The sequence below is a fragment of the Diabrotica undecimpunctata genome, chromosome 10, assembly GCF_040954645.1.
Source record: "Diabrotica undecimpunctata isolate CICGRU chromosome 10, icDiaUnde3, whole genome shotgun sequence".
Taxonomy (NCBI): Eukaryota; Metazoa; Arthropoda; class Insecta; order Coleoptera; family Chrysomelidae; genus Diabrotica; species Diabrotica undecimpunctata.
In genome coordinates this window covers 52,670,431-52,687,856 of record NC_092812.1, presented here as the reverse complement: position 1 = coordinate 52,687,856, position 17,426 = coordinate 52,670,431, and the positions used below count along the sequence as shown (strand labels likewise).

General features: G+C 27.9%; 1 protein-coding gene across 6 annotated transcripts in view; it reads right to left on the bottom strand.

Annotated features, from left to right (window-relative positions):
* Nucleotides 1-17,426, bottom strand: part of nAChRalpha6 (nicotinic acetylcholine receptor alpha6) — a 345,133-nt gene that overhangs the window by 56,146 nt on the left and 271,561 nt on the right. For 3 of the 6 annotated variants that reach the window (XM_072545827.1, XM_072545825.1, XM_072545824.1), the window contains exons 6-8: nucleotides 3,059-3,134; nucleotides 1,830-2,024; nucleotides 1,465-1,551 (exon numbers count right to left, since the gene is read on the bottom strand). In XM_072545827.1, the coding sequence (XP_072401928.1) occupies nucleotides 1,465-1,551; nucleotides 1,830-2,024; nucleotides 3,059-3,134 (358 nt within the window). The remainder of the gene's footprint in view (nucleotides 1-1,464; nucleotides 1,552-1,829; nucleotides 2,025-3,058; nucleotides 3,135-17,426) is intronic. The other 3 variants (XM_072545822.1, XM_072545821.1, XM_072545826.1) reach the window with 1 other exon arrangement.

The window sequence follows — 17,426 nt, the reverse complement described above, 5'->3', positions numbered from 1 at the left end:
TTGACCTAACCAAATAATATTTTGACATTTACAATCAGCCGTTAATGCTATAAATGTCACATGTTTGTTATTTTTCTTCAAATAATTATTTTACTCTAATTTCTTCGGATTTTATTCATTTGACAACTTTCTGTTTTGTTTTACTATTTTTTTTTTCTAAAAATAGTTGGCGCTAAAGTTTTTTATCAACTAAATATTATTCTTCAGTTTAAATTTGCGCTTGTTTCGATTCTATTCTCATTTATTTTTTGTGTATCCTCCGTATTCATACCCCGTATATAAAGTTCCTCCTACTTTCAAATAGTTGAAAAATTATTTGTACTGGAAAATCCGATTTATGTCATGTCAAATTCCACTTTAAAGTAATAGAAGTGGGAAAGTTTTTTCTGTTTCTTCCATTATTCTACAAATATTTACATACCTAACCTCTATAAGCCACGTTTCTTTTCAACTTTATTAAAGATATGTGTAGGGATAATTTTTTTTTAAATTTGGTAATTTTCTGGAACCTCATAGGCAATACATTTCTTTCTGCTGCCCACTAACACAAGATTTCTTGTTGTAGTTTTTTCTCCATGTATTGGAATTAGTCTTGTCCCCTTTTTTGGTGAGACTCTCCAATTGACTACGTGGTGCACCACAGATAAAGTAAGCCACAGTACCATAGCTATCTCAATATGAGAAAACATTCAGCGCCTCCTTTAGAAGTTGCACATGTGAAAACTATACTCAGCTCCCATTCAGAAGTGACAAAATATATTTTATAGTTGCCATAACTATATTTTTGCATTTTTATTTTTAACTTTACAGCTTTAGGCAAGATTTGCTTTTTGTTAATAATACATTTAATTTCTTTATATTTAATAAATATGATTAGTTAATATCTTTTATTTGTATCTGTCAAATCTCTCATTATTTAGGTTTTCATTTAAGATAAGACCACCTACACCCAAAGTAGAGCTAGTTGAAGAACCAACAATGAAATTGTCATCTCAAGTGTCTTTTTATAGTTAGACGACTGAGATGTTATTTTACTGTAAAACAATTAGCACCCAATGATGTAGGTAGTAACTCAAATTATGTCGGTATGTTTACAACCCTAAAGTTTATAGTAGTTTCTTTCTAGGCAAAATATTGTAAATTTCGCAGCATAGCTAATAGTATTTTTGACAGTATATTTTTTCATTTGCTTTTATAATTTAAAGATAATTTGCTCATTTAAAATCAAAATAAAATGTCGAAAATGATGTCTTACATGTTTACCGTTAATTACGGTAGGTTAGTTTGTCTCGAGAGGTAATCGAAGTAATTGATATCTCATCCATGCTATTTAGCGACAGAGTTAGTGCCGCTTGGAAGACACTAAAGGGGCATTCTGGCAACGCCCTCCAAGTATCAACGGACAGTCCGTTAAAGGGTACACGGAGTGTAAAACACACGATGCTCCCAGTAGGCCAATCATACCTATTAACGGAACAGCATCGGATGTAGTTGGTATCTTTTCGGCTACTAGGTTCAGAAATACTGTCAATGAAAGAAGTATGGTGACACCTGAAATGAAGATTTTGAATTTTGAAAGTGTTTTATGTGAATCAGTTGAGCCGTCCAATGAAGAGCTTGGAGTATGTACGTGTCTTCGGTGTGTGTTGTATATATAATTGTATAGTTATTGGTAGAGATACATATATTGATAACACATTTAAATATTTTATAGTATTGACACTTAGCTATGCAAAAATTTAGCACGACCCTTGTGTCAAATATTATGTCACCCACAAACAAATATAGGAATGCAAACACATAGAGCAACATACAGCATGGCACAATACCTAGTGTCAGTTTTTCTCCAGAGTCCGGTGGCAATGTAAAACCTAGGAGAGCCATTGAAGAAATCAGTACACATGGCACGATCAAGTTGAAAAAGTAGTACAGTGTTCGTCTTCTTATCTGGATAGTAAATGTCACATCCACATATGGTTCTGGACAACACTGGTAAACAATGGTGTTTTTCTTCCCTGGCATACCTAAAAAAAACTACCGTTAGTAATTCACAATATAATAACTATGTTTAGTAAAAATGCTTATGAAATAATAAGCAACTTAAATATTTATGTATTGTAGTTATAAATAATATTTTTTACCAATAAATTTTACAAAAATTAATTTTTTATTTGAACATCAAATCTATATGTGTGAATATTGCTTGAATTATGCTTATTATTTTTACAATTACTTTCTCTTTAAAACTTTTAAGTTGTTTCTCTTTCCATAACCTTTTTTAGTATTAATAATAAGAAAAAAGTAAAATTTTGCAAAATAGATATTTATTTTAAATTGTTTTTAAACAAATTACTTGGTTCAATAAACAACTTACAAATTAATTAATTGAATTTTTATAATCTCTGCAATGAGTTACACCAAATTAAAAAAAACATTACTTTTCGTTGATTAGAACCAGAGACATCGCGACTTTTATTTTGAATTTGTGAATTCAGTTTTAAATAGTAACATCGAGAAATAAAAAAAAAATGTTAACTCGGTTATTTTAAATGTTTATAAGCTTAAAATCACAGTATTTTTGAAAACCTATTTTACAATGTCTAAAATAAATTTTTTAATTATTAAATGATTTGATTTTGTAAAATAAGCCTTTCTCTTCAATTTGGTGCTTTCAGATTTTATGTGGAACTAATAGTTTACGCTTAATAACGTTGTAGATAAAAGCTTTTTGGGGTAAACAATTTTAATTTTGCAATAACTGTTAAGTGAAACTTTTGAAATTTTTATAGCTGAATACGTGCTGTATTGTCTCTATTATCACGCGAAATTAAAGTGTTGTGCATTTTTAGCTAGGTTAATAATAATTTTTAAGAAAATACTTTTGAAGCTATTTTTGCAATAACTAAATAACAAAATTAACAATAATAACTTTACAAACTCTCATTTTACAGGATTTTCAGTAAAATTGTCTTTATTTCTAGTATTTAATCAATATCTAGTTTTTAATCAATATCTACAATAAGTTACTTGCTAACGTATATTGTTGATTGAAACTTACCAATTAAGTACCATTCGCCGTTCGTTATAAAGTCAGATAGATCGCCTCCATCCGGGGAATTAAGCACAAGATCCAGCTGTACAGAAATAAATACATATAACAGAAGTTACAGGTACTATATCTATAACTACTATGTGTTACATGCAATGAGATTCGCAAAGTATACAAAGATGTATAAGAAAGTGGACTGTGACTAATAACTTTGTAGGCATGCAAACAGTTACATTAGAACAAAACACAACAACTGCACTTCGGCGTAAGAGAAAAACGTATATTAGAATAGTAACTTCCCCCATTTTGTATCTCGTTTCATCTGAGACAAACTCTTAAAGCTGAGTAAAGTTATACTGTACATTCACTATCGATTACTTAAACTACAATGAATAATGTATAACATGATAATGAAAATAATGTTGCAATTATTACATAAGAAATAAGCTAACTAGAAAAAAGTAGAATTAAATACTTTACAAGAGTTCAAAAACATGCTGAATACATGAAAGATTTATAGAAAGGTAGTTTAATACTATATATTACATCCTAAGAATTACACATACGGACTAAAAATGTATATTAGATTTACCTTCAAAATGTACAATAGATTTTACAAAATTGACCTTATTGTATATATTAGTTTTAATAGCCGTGCTTGAAGTGTTTCCAACAAAGTAAGTAATAGTCCTTTTTTAAAATGCTAATTATTCTCAATTTGATTCTTTTTAGTTAGTCCTTTTGAAGCTTAACTGACGACACTGATTGCCAAGATGCAATATGCATATGCGAGTTTAAGGAGTAACCGTGACTAGGTCCGGTTTGGTAAGTTTTAGTTGATGAAGTTAGCTTTTGGTTCAGTTCGGTTACGTTAGGTACGAAATACAGCCGATCTTATACTCTATTTTGATAATCTTCCACAAATCGGAGTATGTGAAGGCTGGAATACCTTCAAAAAGTTTAATTTGTCGATATTTTGGCACATACAAGGCGGAGTACAAAAATTCTTGCAGAAAAAAATTGGATAGAATTTGCTCTCTTTAAACAAAAATTATTTTGTAGAAATTTTTTTAAAAATTTACTAACTTTACTTACGATATTAACTTTTAACTTTATGCACTTTAAATAGTATTTAAAAGTAACAAACTAGTAAAAATATAAAGAAAAATACTCCGAGATGCAGATTTTACATCCTTTTATCAACAAGTTTATTCTCTACGATGTTCAAATACATAATTAAAAAATAAAATAATAAAAGGGAAAATCTCTTTGTTTTCAAAAAAGGAAAAATATTTTCACCGATGGTGGTCTGATAACACCGAACACGTTCTGAAATTTATTTCCCTTTTAATGTATACCATTATACATCAGAAGTTTTTTACTTCATTGTAAGTTAATTTAAATATTATTATAAGTAAGTGAAACGTATTCAATGTATTTTTATATAGTTCAAGTTATAAATGAAAAATAAATATACCTACACCTTGAACATAATAGCAAAGCCTTTGCAGTGACTATTCATTTGTGAACACACTCCAGACACAGATATATTAAAAGATATTCTCGAGAATTAATTTCCTTTTCCTACTAACGCTATGTAAGCGAAAATACTTTGCTGACAATTTATACGGGTGGAAATACGGTTTTCCAGATTTGGAAAATATTCACTTGCAGCTCGCTCATTGATAATATAATTCATTAATTCGGGCACAATTTCAGCTGAAACGATTTTATTGAAAAACTTTTGTTTAATTTACACTAAAGTTTTCTAGACTGACCTTCTTCTAGTTTGGTGTTTTCTCTAACTTTTCTTTTACAATCAGAATATTTTTTCTCTAACTCGATTCTTTCTATTTTGTTTATTTTACCTAATTATTTTCGAATTTGTAATATTATTTTTCTATTTTCTCCAGATCAATTTTTTCTTCGGACCATTTTTATCAGTTTTGTTTCATTAGTTTATTATTGGGACATTTTCACAAATTTATAAAAAAAAACAGAAAAACTGAGCCTCTGAAGGATCGACCTGGGCGGTGGTTCTTATCGCGGTACAAGAAAATGGATTCAGATGATTCCAAGACAGTTGAAGGTAAGAGGGAAGCTATTATAATAGATGAGTCAAAAGCTAATATATTTAATAGAACATCGTAAAAACACAAAAAAAGAATAACTAAACGGACAAAATGAAGATTAACAGAAACTATTAATATGCTTTCGAAAAACAAAACTTTAAACTACTGAAGTTAGTTCAAATGAACTTGTAAATATTTTCAAGCCCATTTTAAGTATTAGGAAACTTTTAAGGACCATTAATTAATTGTGACAATTATAAAAATTGTTGACAAATCTTTTCTAGTCAATTATGAATGGTAAAAATATACTTGAAAAATATGGTCTACATTTTCTTAGTGTCGTAGTTTCAGGTTTGTTTTATATTACGTATTATATCGTGGTATAAAAAAAGCTTACTCAATAAACAAAAGTAAAAGTACAAACTCTCGTTTTAAATAGATCTATTTTATTGTTGAGAAAGTAAAGAAAGTAAATTTGAACTCTGTAAGTTTTACAAAATGAAAATGCAGTATTCAAGAACCTACAATTCACTTGGAAAGTTGTTGTTTGTCTTGGGTCAAGTGACATTTGTACAAACTTTTTCCCCTAGTTTTTCTGGTTAAAATTCTTGTAACATTAAAAATATTTATATTTAGAAATTATAAGAAAAAATGCGATTCTTGTACTATGTCGTAAAAAGTTCCAGTTTTCACTTTATAAAGGGTCAATTGCATGGAGCGAATAAAGTTTAATGACATCTTTTAAGGTGAATTGTAAGAAAGATAGTTTTGGGTATCGAGAACTAACAAATTTCAAGGAAATGACAACAACTTTATGCCGTATTTATGTGGTAAAACATCAATTATCAGTATCGTGCCTTTGTGCAAAATGACGAAGATACATTGATATGATCATTTATGAAAGGCTGATACTACACGCTGAAAAAATAGTTGGCAAATACCAATGTAGCTTCTGCAGACATAAATCAACAATAGACTGGATATTTGTTCTATAACAGAAAAAACAAGTGAATATAATGTCGCCACACATTATTTCTTCATAGACTTCGAAAGCACATGTTAATATAGATCGAGAATTCTTAATACAAACAATGATATGTATATAGTAACACAACAAATAATATTAATAAAATATACTTTAAAAGTAGTAAGAAAATAAAAAGGTGAGTGACCACGAAACTGTAGATTATAAATTGGATGCAACAAATTTAGAAAAAGCTTAGTACTGGTATAAATACCATATGATATGAGTATGTGAAGGTTTTTCCTTTTTTTAGTAGCACAAATATTAAATATTTAATTGTTTTGTCCCTTTTATCAAGAAATGGCAATATATTAGTCAAGTCTAATGCAAGCTTCTTAAATATATAGAAATTTATGGATAGAATTTTTAAAGTACATAAATTGGTAATTTTTTGTGAAATATCTTATCTTTTAATACAGATTATTTGAGTATCAGATTTTTAACCAGGGAGTTTTCAGTTCCAATAACAGGATGATATGAAAAGGACTGTGCTGTATGCTTAGACCAATGACCATTTCTCGGTTTTCGACAAACGCTACCGGTATCTGTGAATAAGTTTACAGAATTTTTCAAAACATGACAAAAAGTATTGTAGCTGTAGGACAATTCAAAATATTCACCACGAAAATCAGCCATTCCCTCCCGAGTCGAATACTGCCACTAGCTATTCACTTTCACAACTGTACGCAATTAACATTTGATAAGTTTTGTTTTTTGTTCCGTATCGAATACCATTCTTTTAATTTAACTTGAAAAATAATATTATAAACATATAGACAATGTTAATCCATATGTCATGTAATTCAGAGCGATTACTAAATTACCAACAAGCCTTATGAATATGTAATTTCGTGGTCTATCTTAATTAGGACTTTTTTCGATTGCTTTATATCATCTTGAATTAACTCTACTTAATATCATTTTAAGTTTAAAGAGAGAAAAACTCTCAATCATACCTAGTTTAAATTGGAAAAAAATTATTGTAATAAGAAAATTATTTATTTTTACATAGGACTCTTCTTTGTTGGAAAATGAAATTAATAGTATTTTCATGACCAGTTATAAATGTTTTATTATAAATAACGGTAGTTATGCAACACACACTAATTGTAGAGAAATATGTACAACAGTTTTACGGATACCTACTATAAATAGCATGCATTACGTATATTCTTAACAATTTAATTACAAACTACGTAGAGAAAAAAGGATTAAAATTATACAGGAACACTAATGCATCAATTGGTGCAAAATAGAAATACAATATTAAATGATCATGTGAAACAATGAACAAATAATATATCTTGTATGTACCAAAAAATTCAGTTCAAAAAATATAGCTACGATAATGAGAAAAACTGTAATTTTTTAAATCATCTTTATTGTACTAGTAGACAAGGTTTACTAGATTTTTTTGTATAATCACTTTTATGAGATACCTGAAAATAAGATTCAAGAGGTCGCCCAGGTAAAAAGTTGTTTTTTGGTAAAAAATCAATCAATTTTTTCGGTTCATAATTTTTTTTATTTTTTGGACCATTCTGAATAAAATAGGTCGCCTTTAATTTTTCTGTAAACTTGATCGTTTTCGACCATTTAAACTGGAAAAAAACGCAAAATTACGATTTTCAACACTTAAAAACATAAGTAAAAAATATTATTTTGCATTCACTAGACCTAAATGATTTCAAACCTTGTTCTATTATTTCCTGATAAGTATTTTGGACTTATTTAATTTTAAAACATTGTTTTTAATTGTTAACGAACAGCACAGTTTAGGTCGAGCGCTCATTTGTACAATGAGAATTAAAATCAGCATAAATTTGTGCCATACATTTGTTTCTCTCTCTTATACACGCCGCAGCCCGAGCGCCCGTCCTTTCATAAGGGCTTCATTAACGATTAAAAAACAGCGTTTAACAATAACAATCATTAAACAATAATTAAAAACAAAATTAAATAAACCCAAAATACCTATTGGGCAATGACAGAATAAGCTTTGAACTTTAAAAAAAATAATGTTTTTTAGTTATGATTTGGAGCCTTGAAATTCGTAATTTTGCGTTTTTTCAGTTTTAAATTGTTTATAACTCAAAAACGATCAAGTTCACAGAACAATTACAAGAGACTTATTTTGCTCAAAAAGGTTCAAAAAATTAAAAGAAATTTGCCCAGGCCCAAAAAATTTATTGTTGCAATTTGTAAAAAAAAATTGTTTGAAAAATTTGAACAACTTTTCCCATGGGCAACCTCTTGAAGCATATTTTGGGGTATCTCATGAAAGTGAATATACAAAAAACTGTTTTTTTAACGAACCAGGGCTTTACGCCTTTTCTATATGTTTATATGGGATTAAGTCACAATTTATTATAAGGAAAATTACATTTATAACTAATACTTGAATTTGACGTTTCGATTTCCACTCCTGAAATAGTTTTCAAAAAAAAAATTAAAAAAAAAACGTTTTCGTAACGTCAAATATTAGTTAAAATTTACATTACAACTCGAATTTGATAACAATAATGTTGTATGATAATGGAAAAACATAGCAGCCTGCTTCGTGTTCAACGTGGTATAAAAATTAATGGAATTAATATTGATTATTTGAGGTACGCAAATGACACAAGGACAAATTGCAAATAGGTACGAAAAACTTTAATATCTGATTAATAAGATTATAATACCGTGTCACGAATATGGACTGAAGATAAACACCACAAAGACAAAGGTGATGGTTGTCAGTAAAACGTCAATACAACCAGACGTGGTAACAGCTCATGAAAACCAACAGTACCAATCTTGGTTGTAATCTAAATAAGAACTGGGACATGAGTATAGAAATTAAAATACGTATAGAAAACTCCAGAGATGCATCTTCTAAGATGAAAAAAATATTATGTGGAAACAATATTATTTTGAGATTGCAAATTAGATTAGTAAGATGTTATGTGTCCTCAATTCTTTTTTATGGTGTCCAACGTTTGGACTTTACTTTTAAGAAATCTTAAAGCCTCTTTGAATTCTGAGTGTATCGGTGAATTCTACGAATAAATAGGGAAGATATAGTTCGTAATGAGGTTGTTTTGCAGCGGATGGGAAAAGTTACGGAAGTGGTCAATTCAGTTAAAAATCGCAAATTTAACAAGGTAAGATAGACGGAAGAAGCGGGACAGGTCGAAGAAGAACCTCATGTAGGTTTAGTCGTTGAGTAAAATATTTTTAATTAAATTTACCGTTTAATAGTATGTACACACCAACTTTCATTCACGCATCCTTTCTATCATTTTTTCACACAGATATTTATAGGTAATGTATACGTTTCTATTACATTTTGAAGGTAAAATCTATAACAATAACGTTTTGTCAATACAGGGCTTTTCATACTAAATTTATCTCATGTCATCGATCAATATTGTAAGTAACAAATCTATTGTAAGACATACCAGGTAATGATAGTATTTTAAACATTTCTAAATTTTAATTTTTATAGTTTTCTTTAAAAGGCTATACTAATGACCATCTAACTTCCTGCAACGAACCTCTAGTTATTTTGCTACATCTCATGTATACCACAATCATCAAATTATTTGTACTAGTTTTTTTTTAATGAAAAGAATTTATCGTTTTTTTTAACAGTTAAAAAATACATTATGTCAGCACAAATCTTAACCTTATTGCCTTTTAAGAAAATTTTGGATTACCAGCTTTGTTAGCCAAATGACACCTAGATGGTAATTCTATAATGCCATAGTTTAGTTACTGATAACGTGAGACAAATTTAGTTAAAACAATACTTACGTCAGCTTAGCTTTTCACAAAATTGAATGTAAATAAATTAGTAAGAATTCGCGTTTATAAATAATTGTTTTATCATAGATGAAAAGAGATATACCCATATACATTTAATTTTCATGAAGTCGGTTAGAGTTTAACAACCTTTGAAATCGTATTGACCAAATTTTTGGTTGAGTGTTGTTGTTAATTTCTCGTACGGTTAGTATAGGGTCAGTTATAAATGTTTAATAACGTGGCAAGATAATGAAACGGTCCTTAACGTATTAGAACTCAGAAAGATATTTAATATCAAATAAATTAAGGTGATCTCATGTATAATGCTACTAAACTGGATGAAATATTTCGAAATTAAAATAAAAAAAAACATTACCTTCGTACAAAATTTATTCAAAGAATAAATGGTTTCGGTGATAAAGCATTTTGGTTAAGATCAATAATTTAACATGTTTACCATTATACACGGTGTATACCAGGGCTTTCTGAGAGGTGAGAGAATGTGAGAGGCGGCTTTCTGATTTTTGCGCAAAACGTTGTGTACTAATCTCAGTAATAATAATTGGATTATTCTTTCTCTCAAATAGGTCGGGAATATTAATAAAAAAATTAAAATATTTAAAAATGATTAAAATATGTTTTTTTCTACTTTCGTCGGGTATAACTTTAAAAGGCTTTATTTTGGAGCAAAGTAGTAATAAAATAAAATAGCAATAATTGAATTTTGTATAAGATAAGATTCGTTAAACATGATTAAATTTTTTACCCTTGAAGCGCAATAGCAATTAATACAAAAAAAGGAAAACAAGCCTTTCCTTATTGAGTGTATTTTAACTATTTAGATTGCCGTTAAAGATAATCTTTATTATACAATGAAATAAATCACCAAATTTCATTAAAATCATTTTGCATGAACTGAAATTCTTTGAAACCTTGCACAACAAAAACTAGACCTTATAGAAGTTTGCAAATTTTTGCATATAAAGAGCATATCATTTATCCATTGCACTTTATAAAATTAAAATAGGATAATTTGGCCGGTTTCAGGAATTTTTTAAAATTTCAAACATTTTTGGCTTACAAATAGAATATCTCGGTAACTATTGGTTTAAATTCAATTCAAAAAACAGCGTTGGGAAAGACTCGACACGACTCTACTTTTAGAAGAATAAAAGTTGGATTACGAGCAGTGGTTTCTGAGATACCACCGGTCAAAGTTGGCCTGCATTTGTGACGAAATTATAAACGATTGGATGGTAATATTTGAACCAATACCTTTCTCTTTCACGGCTCTTTCTCCTTAAAAATTTTCATATCTTCACGATATGACTATTTATTATAATAATAAAAACGATCGGTATTGCGTTTGAAAAATACCTACCAAAAAAACTATGTTGAAGAAAATTAAATTTCAAAGTTCAAAATCGGTAGGTATACTTAAAAAACGTATTTTTTCGGCCTCCAGTGGAACAATTTTCTTTTTTTTTTTAATTCGATGTAACTCGAATAGATAAACCTGAATAACGCATTACCAAATCCCAAAGAGCTTAAATTTTGTTATAAATAAATAAATTTATTTATAACAAAATAAAACTAAATATTTTTCAATATGTGTTATACTTTTTTTTATAAAAACTTAACAAATGTGCGCCTTTTAAAGCTCTAAGTACAAATATTCTCATTTGAAAGCTGTATAATTATTTAAAAAATCTTTGTTTAAACAATTAGTTGTAAGTGTTTGAAAGAATGTTCCAAGGAATGTGTTGCATTAATTACGGTTTAAAGTGCCCTGATTACTGCTCTAGCTACCACGGGAAAACTTAAAAATTCACAAAGCAATTTTATATCGCTTTGTAATAATTATATAGCTTTCAAATAAGAATATTTAAAGTACACGTTTGGTAAGTTTTTCTTAAAAAAAAGTCTACAACATAGGAAAAATCTTTAGTTTCATTTTGTTATAAATAAATAAATTCATGTATAACAAAATTAAAGCATCTTTGGGATTTGGTAATGCGTTATTTAGGTTTCTATATTCGAGTTAAATCAGATTAAAAAAAAAGTAGTAAATTGGTCCATTGGAAGCCGAGAACATACATTTTTTACGCATACGGATTGTAAACTTTGAAATTCAATTTTTTTCAGCCTAGTTTTAATAGTAGTTTAATATATGAAAATTTTTATTGAGAAAGAGGTCCGAAATTACCACGCTATTATTTATTCTCCGTCGCAATTGACCGGTATTTTCTTTTAAAACAAGCATCGTTCCGAGTCTTTTCCAATGCCATTATCATAATTTAATTTAAACTAATAGTTATCGAGATATTCTACTTGTGTATCTAAGTAAAAAAATCTCTTACAGTTTTAACAATTCCTGGGGTCGCCCAAATAATCCGATTTCAATTCTAATAAAATAATAAAATTCTATATGGTTTGGTTTTTATTGTGCAAGATTTTAAAGAATTTCAATTTTTTTTAATTTAGATTGCAAAATTATGATGCGAAATATAAGAAAATTAGTTTGACTATTTTATTGTATTATAAAGATTTTCTAGGTAAATTATACAGGTACTAGGCGCAAGTTGAAAAAAATTAAATAAGAGAAGGGTTGTTTCCCCCCTTTTTTGTATTTATTGCTATTTTGCAGCAATGGCAACAAATTAAAACATTTTTAACCAGTAGTATCTTATAGAAAATTTAATTATCGTTATTTTATTTCATTAATTGTTTTTTTTGTAAATATTTTGATTTTTTTATTAATATTCATTATTTTTATTAATAATATTATTAATATCCCTGGCCGATTTAAAAGGGAGAGTAAGTCATTTATTATTATTGTAGTTATCACACTTTTTCTGCAAAACCAGAATGCTAAATCTCACATCCACCTCAAAACAGATCCGCTCTTGCCTAGTACCTAACGTTAAGTTTCTGAATTTTATATTTGATTATTATGGGCATAGTATAGCTCAAAATTTTAAATTATGAAACAACCATACGCTGAATCTAACATGAATCTATTTTAAACCTACGATGTCACCAAAAACCTTCCCGTAAATGAAACAAATTTGATCAAGATTTAGAAAACTAATAATTCGTGCCGTCTTTTTGTGAGAAGCTTTTAAAATGCTTAAAAGATAGGTAATGTTTTTTTTTATCTCTAGAAAATATAATTTTCCAGTATATCTAATGAATAATATTTAAAAAAAAAATTAAATTTGTTTGTTCAGTTTTTAAGTTGGATCACCTTTTATATTATTAAGTCTAGATTTTTCGGTTATATATATATATATATATATATATATATATATATATATATATATATATGAATATATGAATATATGTTTATATTTCGCGGAATTTCTAGTAACGCACACTGTTTTACATCCCCACTAATCAGGATATTTCAGCTTCTCTGCTAAAAACTTCACAAGGTTCGGGTTAAATCGGCATTGGCAGCATTTTAGGGTCAGATGTAATTAGGACAAAAGAGGATCTGGGGTTATTTGATCAGAATGAATGTGACTCACACAGGCATACACGATATCTATGTACCTATCAGCACGGGGGCAAATTTTTGAGTTCGATTAATTTAATTCAACGCCTTTAGGTTGGTTGTTTATCGAATCGACACGTAAAGCCTGAATAAAAAGCCAAAGCATGATGGATTTTATCTATACTATTCTTAAACACATCAGAAATTACTCTTTTCCTACGTACTTGTGTAGAAAATAATGAATTTCATGAAAACAGCTGCGTAAACCTATATAGGGCGTTACTTTTACATCGCACATTAGACTTTTCTCTGAAAATAATAGGATTTGAAATCTGAAAATTTTGCACCTCAGAAGTCTAAAATATTTATGTTTTGCTATCAGTTTCGATAAAATTAAAAGTCGCCTTCAACTTTGTTATTTTTATTGGAATACCCTACATATTGTTACGTTTTTAGAAACTTAACTTTGACTATTGGTATTTTTTTAAATATTAATATTTATTAACAAAATTTTACAGACATGATTTTAAGTATTAGTAAATTAATAGAAAGTACGTAACGCCTTTTCAGAAATCTATATTGGATTTATATAGGATTTTTACAAATGGTTCGCTATTTTTCTGAAATTCCCCACGTCACAAGTTAATAATTTTAAATAAAACATTCTCTATTTTAGAAATTTATGAAAAAGGGAAAATAATTTTCTTTAAATTAAAACAACATTTAAATTTAATCAAAACACCTTCAACCGGTTATTACACGGTTTGAAAGAAAATGACGATATATTTAAGCGAAAGTTTTGTGGATTTTCTCCTCAGATTTAAATTAGCACTATGTTAATAACACTTATTTAAAAAATATGAGGATACAAATTCCAAAAACTGTATTTACTATTTAAAGATACGGTGTTTTTAAATGGCCAAGTTCTCAATGTACAAATTTTGTTAACCTTAAAAAAATGAATAATTCAAAAATATAAATTTTTGATACATGGTATGAAATATATTCAAAATTTTACGAAGGATCTAAAAATATAATAATACAGGGTAATCGATGACAAACTATAAAAAAACACCCTATATTTTATTTTATATTCAAAATCTTCTTTACTTCCTCATCACAAAAACATAAAGTTTTGTTATGTTATATATATATATATATATATATATATATATATATATATATATATATATATATATATATATATATATATAAAGTTATAACCAATTTTCTATGAAAATCGTAACTCTCTCAACTAAAGTTCAACTCTCTGTATAATTATAATGAAGCATAAAAACAACGATCTGTTGTTGTCATATTTTTTTATTGGTTGTAAAATTTTTCAAAAATAATTGATATTGCTAATTTTCTTTATATCGAATACAGGGTAAGTCAGAAGACAAGTACATTATTTTCTCAGTAATTTTAAATAGAACACCCTGTATTTTATGGCACTAAAAAGTTCCATTATCATACTTCTATTTTTATTTAATATTTTCTATGTCTAAATTTATTAGTTTTTGAAATATTTTAATTTTTCAAAGCAAATTATTAATTAGGTGTCTAAATTACTACAAAAATGTAAAGAGTGAGGCATGACTGAATTGTCTAAAACTGACAGTTCACTATAATTATTTGTGTATAAACTTACTAAATAGTTAAGACGAATTTTACTGTTGATAAAATGGTACATATGATCTGGATATTGAGGAAATATCCCCAATATCCAGGTATACTGATAATTATAATCAGTAAGAATTTATTATGAACGGTTTCCTGAGATGCGACAACCTACAATAGCAAGCTTTAAAAGGATGAGTTAAACTGCACTGGTTCAGTTATGTATGAAAAACACGAACAAAAAGTACAGTGTCAGAGGAAAATGAAATAAATGTCTTGCTGGCAGTTACTGAAAATCGGAGTATCTGTAGTATACGGAGTATTTCAAAAGAAAAAGCACTAACTTACTACTCTGTGCAAAGATTTCTTGCAAAAAATAGAGTGCATCCTTACCATATTCAATTACACCAAGAATTAATTCAGAAAGATTTTGAAAAGAGAATCGGATTTTGCGAATGGGCCTTAAATAAAATCAATCAATAGAGATTTCTTCGATAATGTAGAATTTGGAGATGAAGCTACGTTTCATAAAAACTGTTCTATAAATAGAGACAACTTTTATTATTATTCTACAACTAATCCATACCACATAATTACACACTGTCAAATTAGATAGACGCTGAACATTTGAGGAGGTATTGTAGGTAAACATGTGGGACCATATTTTTTTTTGAAGAAAATCTAAATTGTGAAATGTATTTAGATTTATCATTAAATCAATTGCCGATATGATTGGAAGACATTCCACTTAGTGTACGTGAACAAATGTGGTTTTTGCATTAACTTGACGATCAGTTTCCTGATAGATGGATTTGAAGAAATGGACCAGTAGAGTGGCCACCCAGATCACCAGAATTTAATAAAATGGACTCATTTCTTCGGGGTTACGTTAAGAATAAAGTCTATAAAACACCTCCAATAACAAGGAATAAGATGAAAAATAGAATAATAAATGTTATTCGAAGTGTTAGTGTCCAAATACTTCGTTAAGTAAATGACTCGTTCAATGAACGTTTCCAGGCGTGCATAAATGTTATAGTTCATTCTGAATACCTTATATAATTAAATAATAAAAATAATATATTAAAAGTAGTTTTTAATTTTTTCATAGATGTTATATTGTGTGTTGTATAATCAGTAATGGTGAACTGTAAGTTTTAGACAATTCAGTCATAGCTTACTTAAAATTTGTAAAAATTTAGACACATAATTAAAAATTTGCTTTGAAGAATGAAATTACCTCAAAAAGTGAATATTAAATAAAAATCGAAGTATGGTAATGGAACTTTTCCATAGTGACATAAAATACAGGGTATTCTATTTAAAATTACTGGGAAAATAATGTACTTGCCTTTTGACTCACCCTGTATTCGATATAAAGAAAGTTAGGAATATCAATCATTTTTGAAAATTTTGACAATCAGTAAAAAAATATGGCAGCAATAGATCATTGTTATTGTGCTTGTTTTTAATTAAACAGGGAGTTAAACTTGTTACGATTTTCATAGAAAATTGGTTATAACTTTGTAAATACTTTATACAGCATAACAAGACTTTATATTTTTGTGATGAGGAAGTAAAGGAAATTTCGAATTTAAAATAAAATACAGGGTGTTTTATTAAAAAAAAACAAAAGTTTGGGCTGCCACTGTATCATCGAAGACTCTGTAAAATTCTAACTAATTTTGTAATGTGAACCTTAAAGTTACCTATAATTTTCGGTATTAACTTTTATTGCTATCTATTATTATAGCGGATCTACTGAGTTTTATCACATTAATTACCCTGTATATTAGATAAAAAATAAAGTTTATGGCGACTTTCAGTTTCCACAAAAATATAACTATCTCTCAATAGTTTAGAGATTTAGATCAGCTACAGTTATCTTGAAATACAACTTACCAGATTCCAAATGCGAGTATTTTTAGAAATACATCAAATGTGCTGTCTACGTGAAACACACCCTACAGAAATATGGTTTGTACATGTATTTTTTTATTTCGAACAATAAGAACGAAGAAAATTTTAAGTAATTTTTTAAATAATTTAGAATAAACTATCTGTTTATTATTCAAAAGTCCAAACAAAAAACCAAATAACCGTTTGTTGTTTTTATCTAATTTAATTTACTTATCTCTTGCGCATCTAAATTAATTTAGTTTATTTAGAGATAGTTAACATATTACACATGTCTTAAATAAATATAATGTTTCTGTTCTGATATATTTTTTCTTTTATCAATATTGCACTGTTAATAACAAAAGATAATTGGTTTGTTTGGTGATTATTTATTACTTGTTATTAATAAATAGATAATTATATTTGCAGTTGTTTTTAAATATCTGTATCTGATTCATCAGTAAATAATAAACTTTT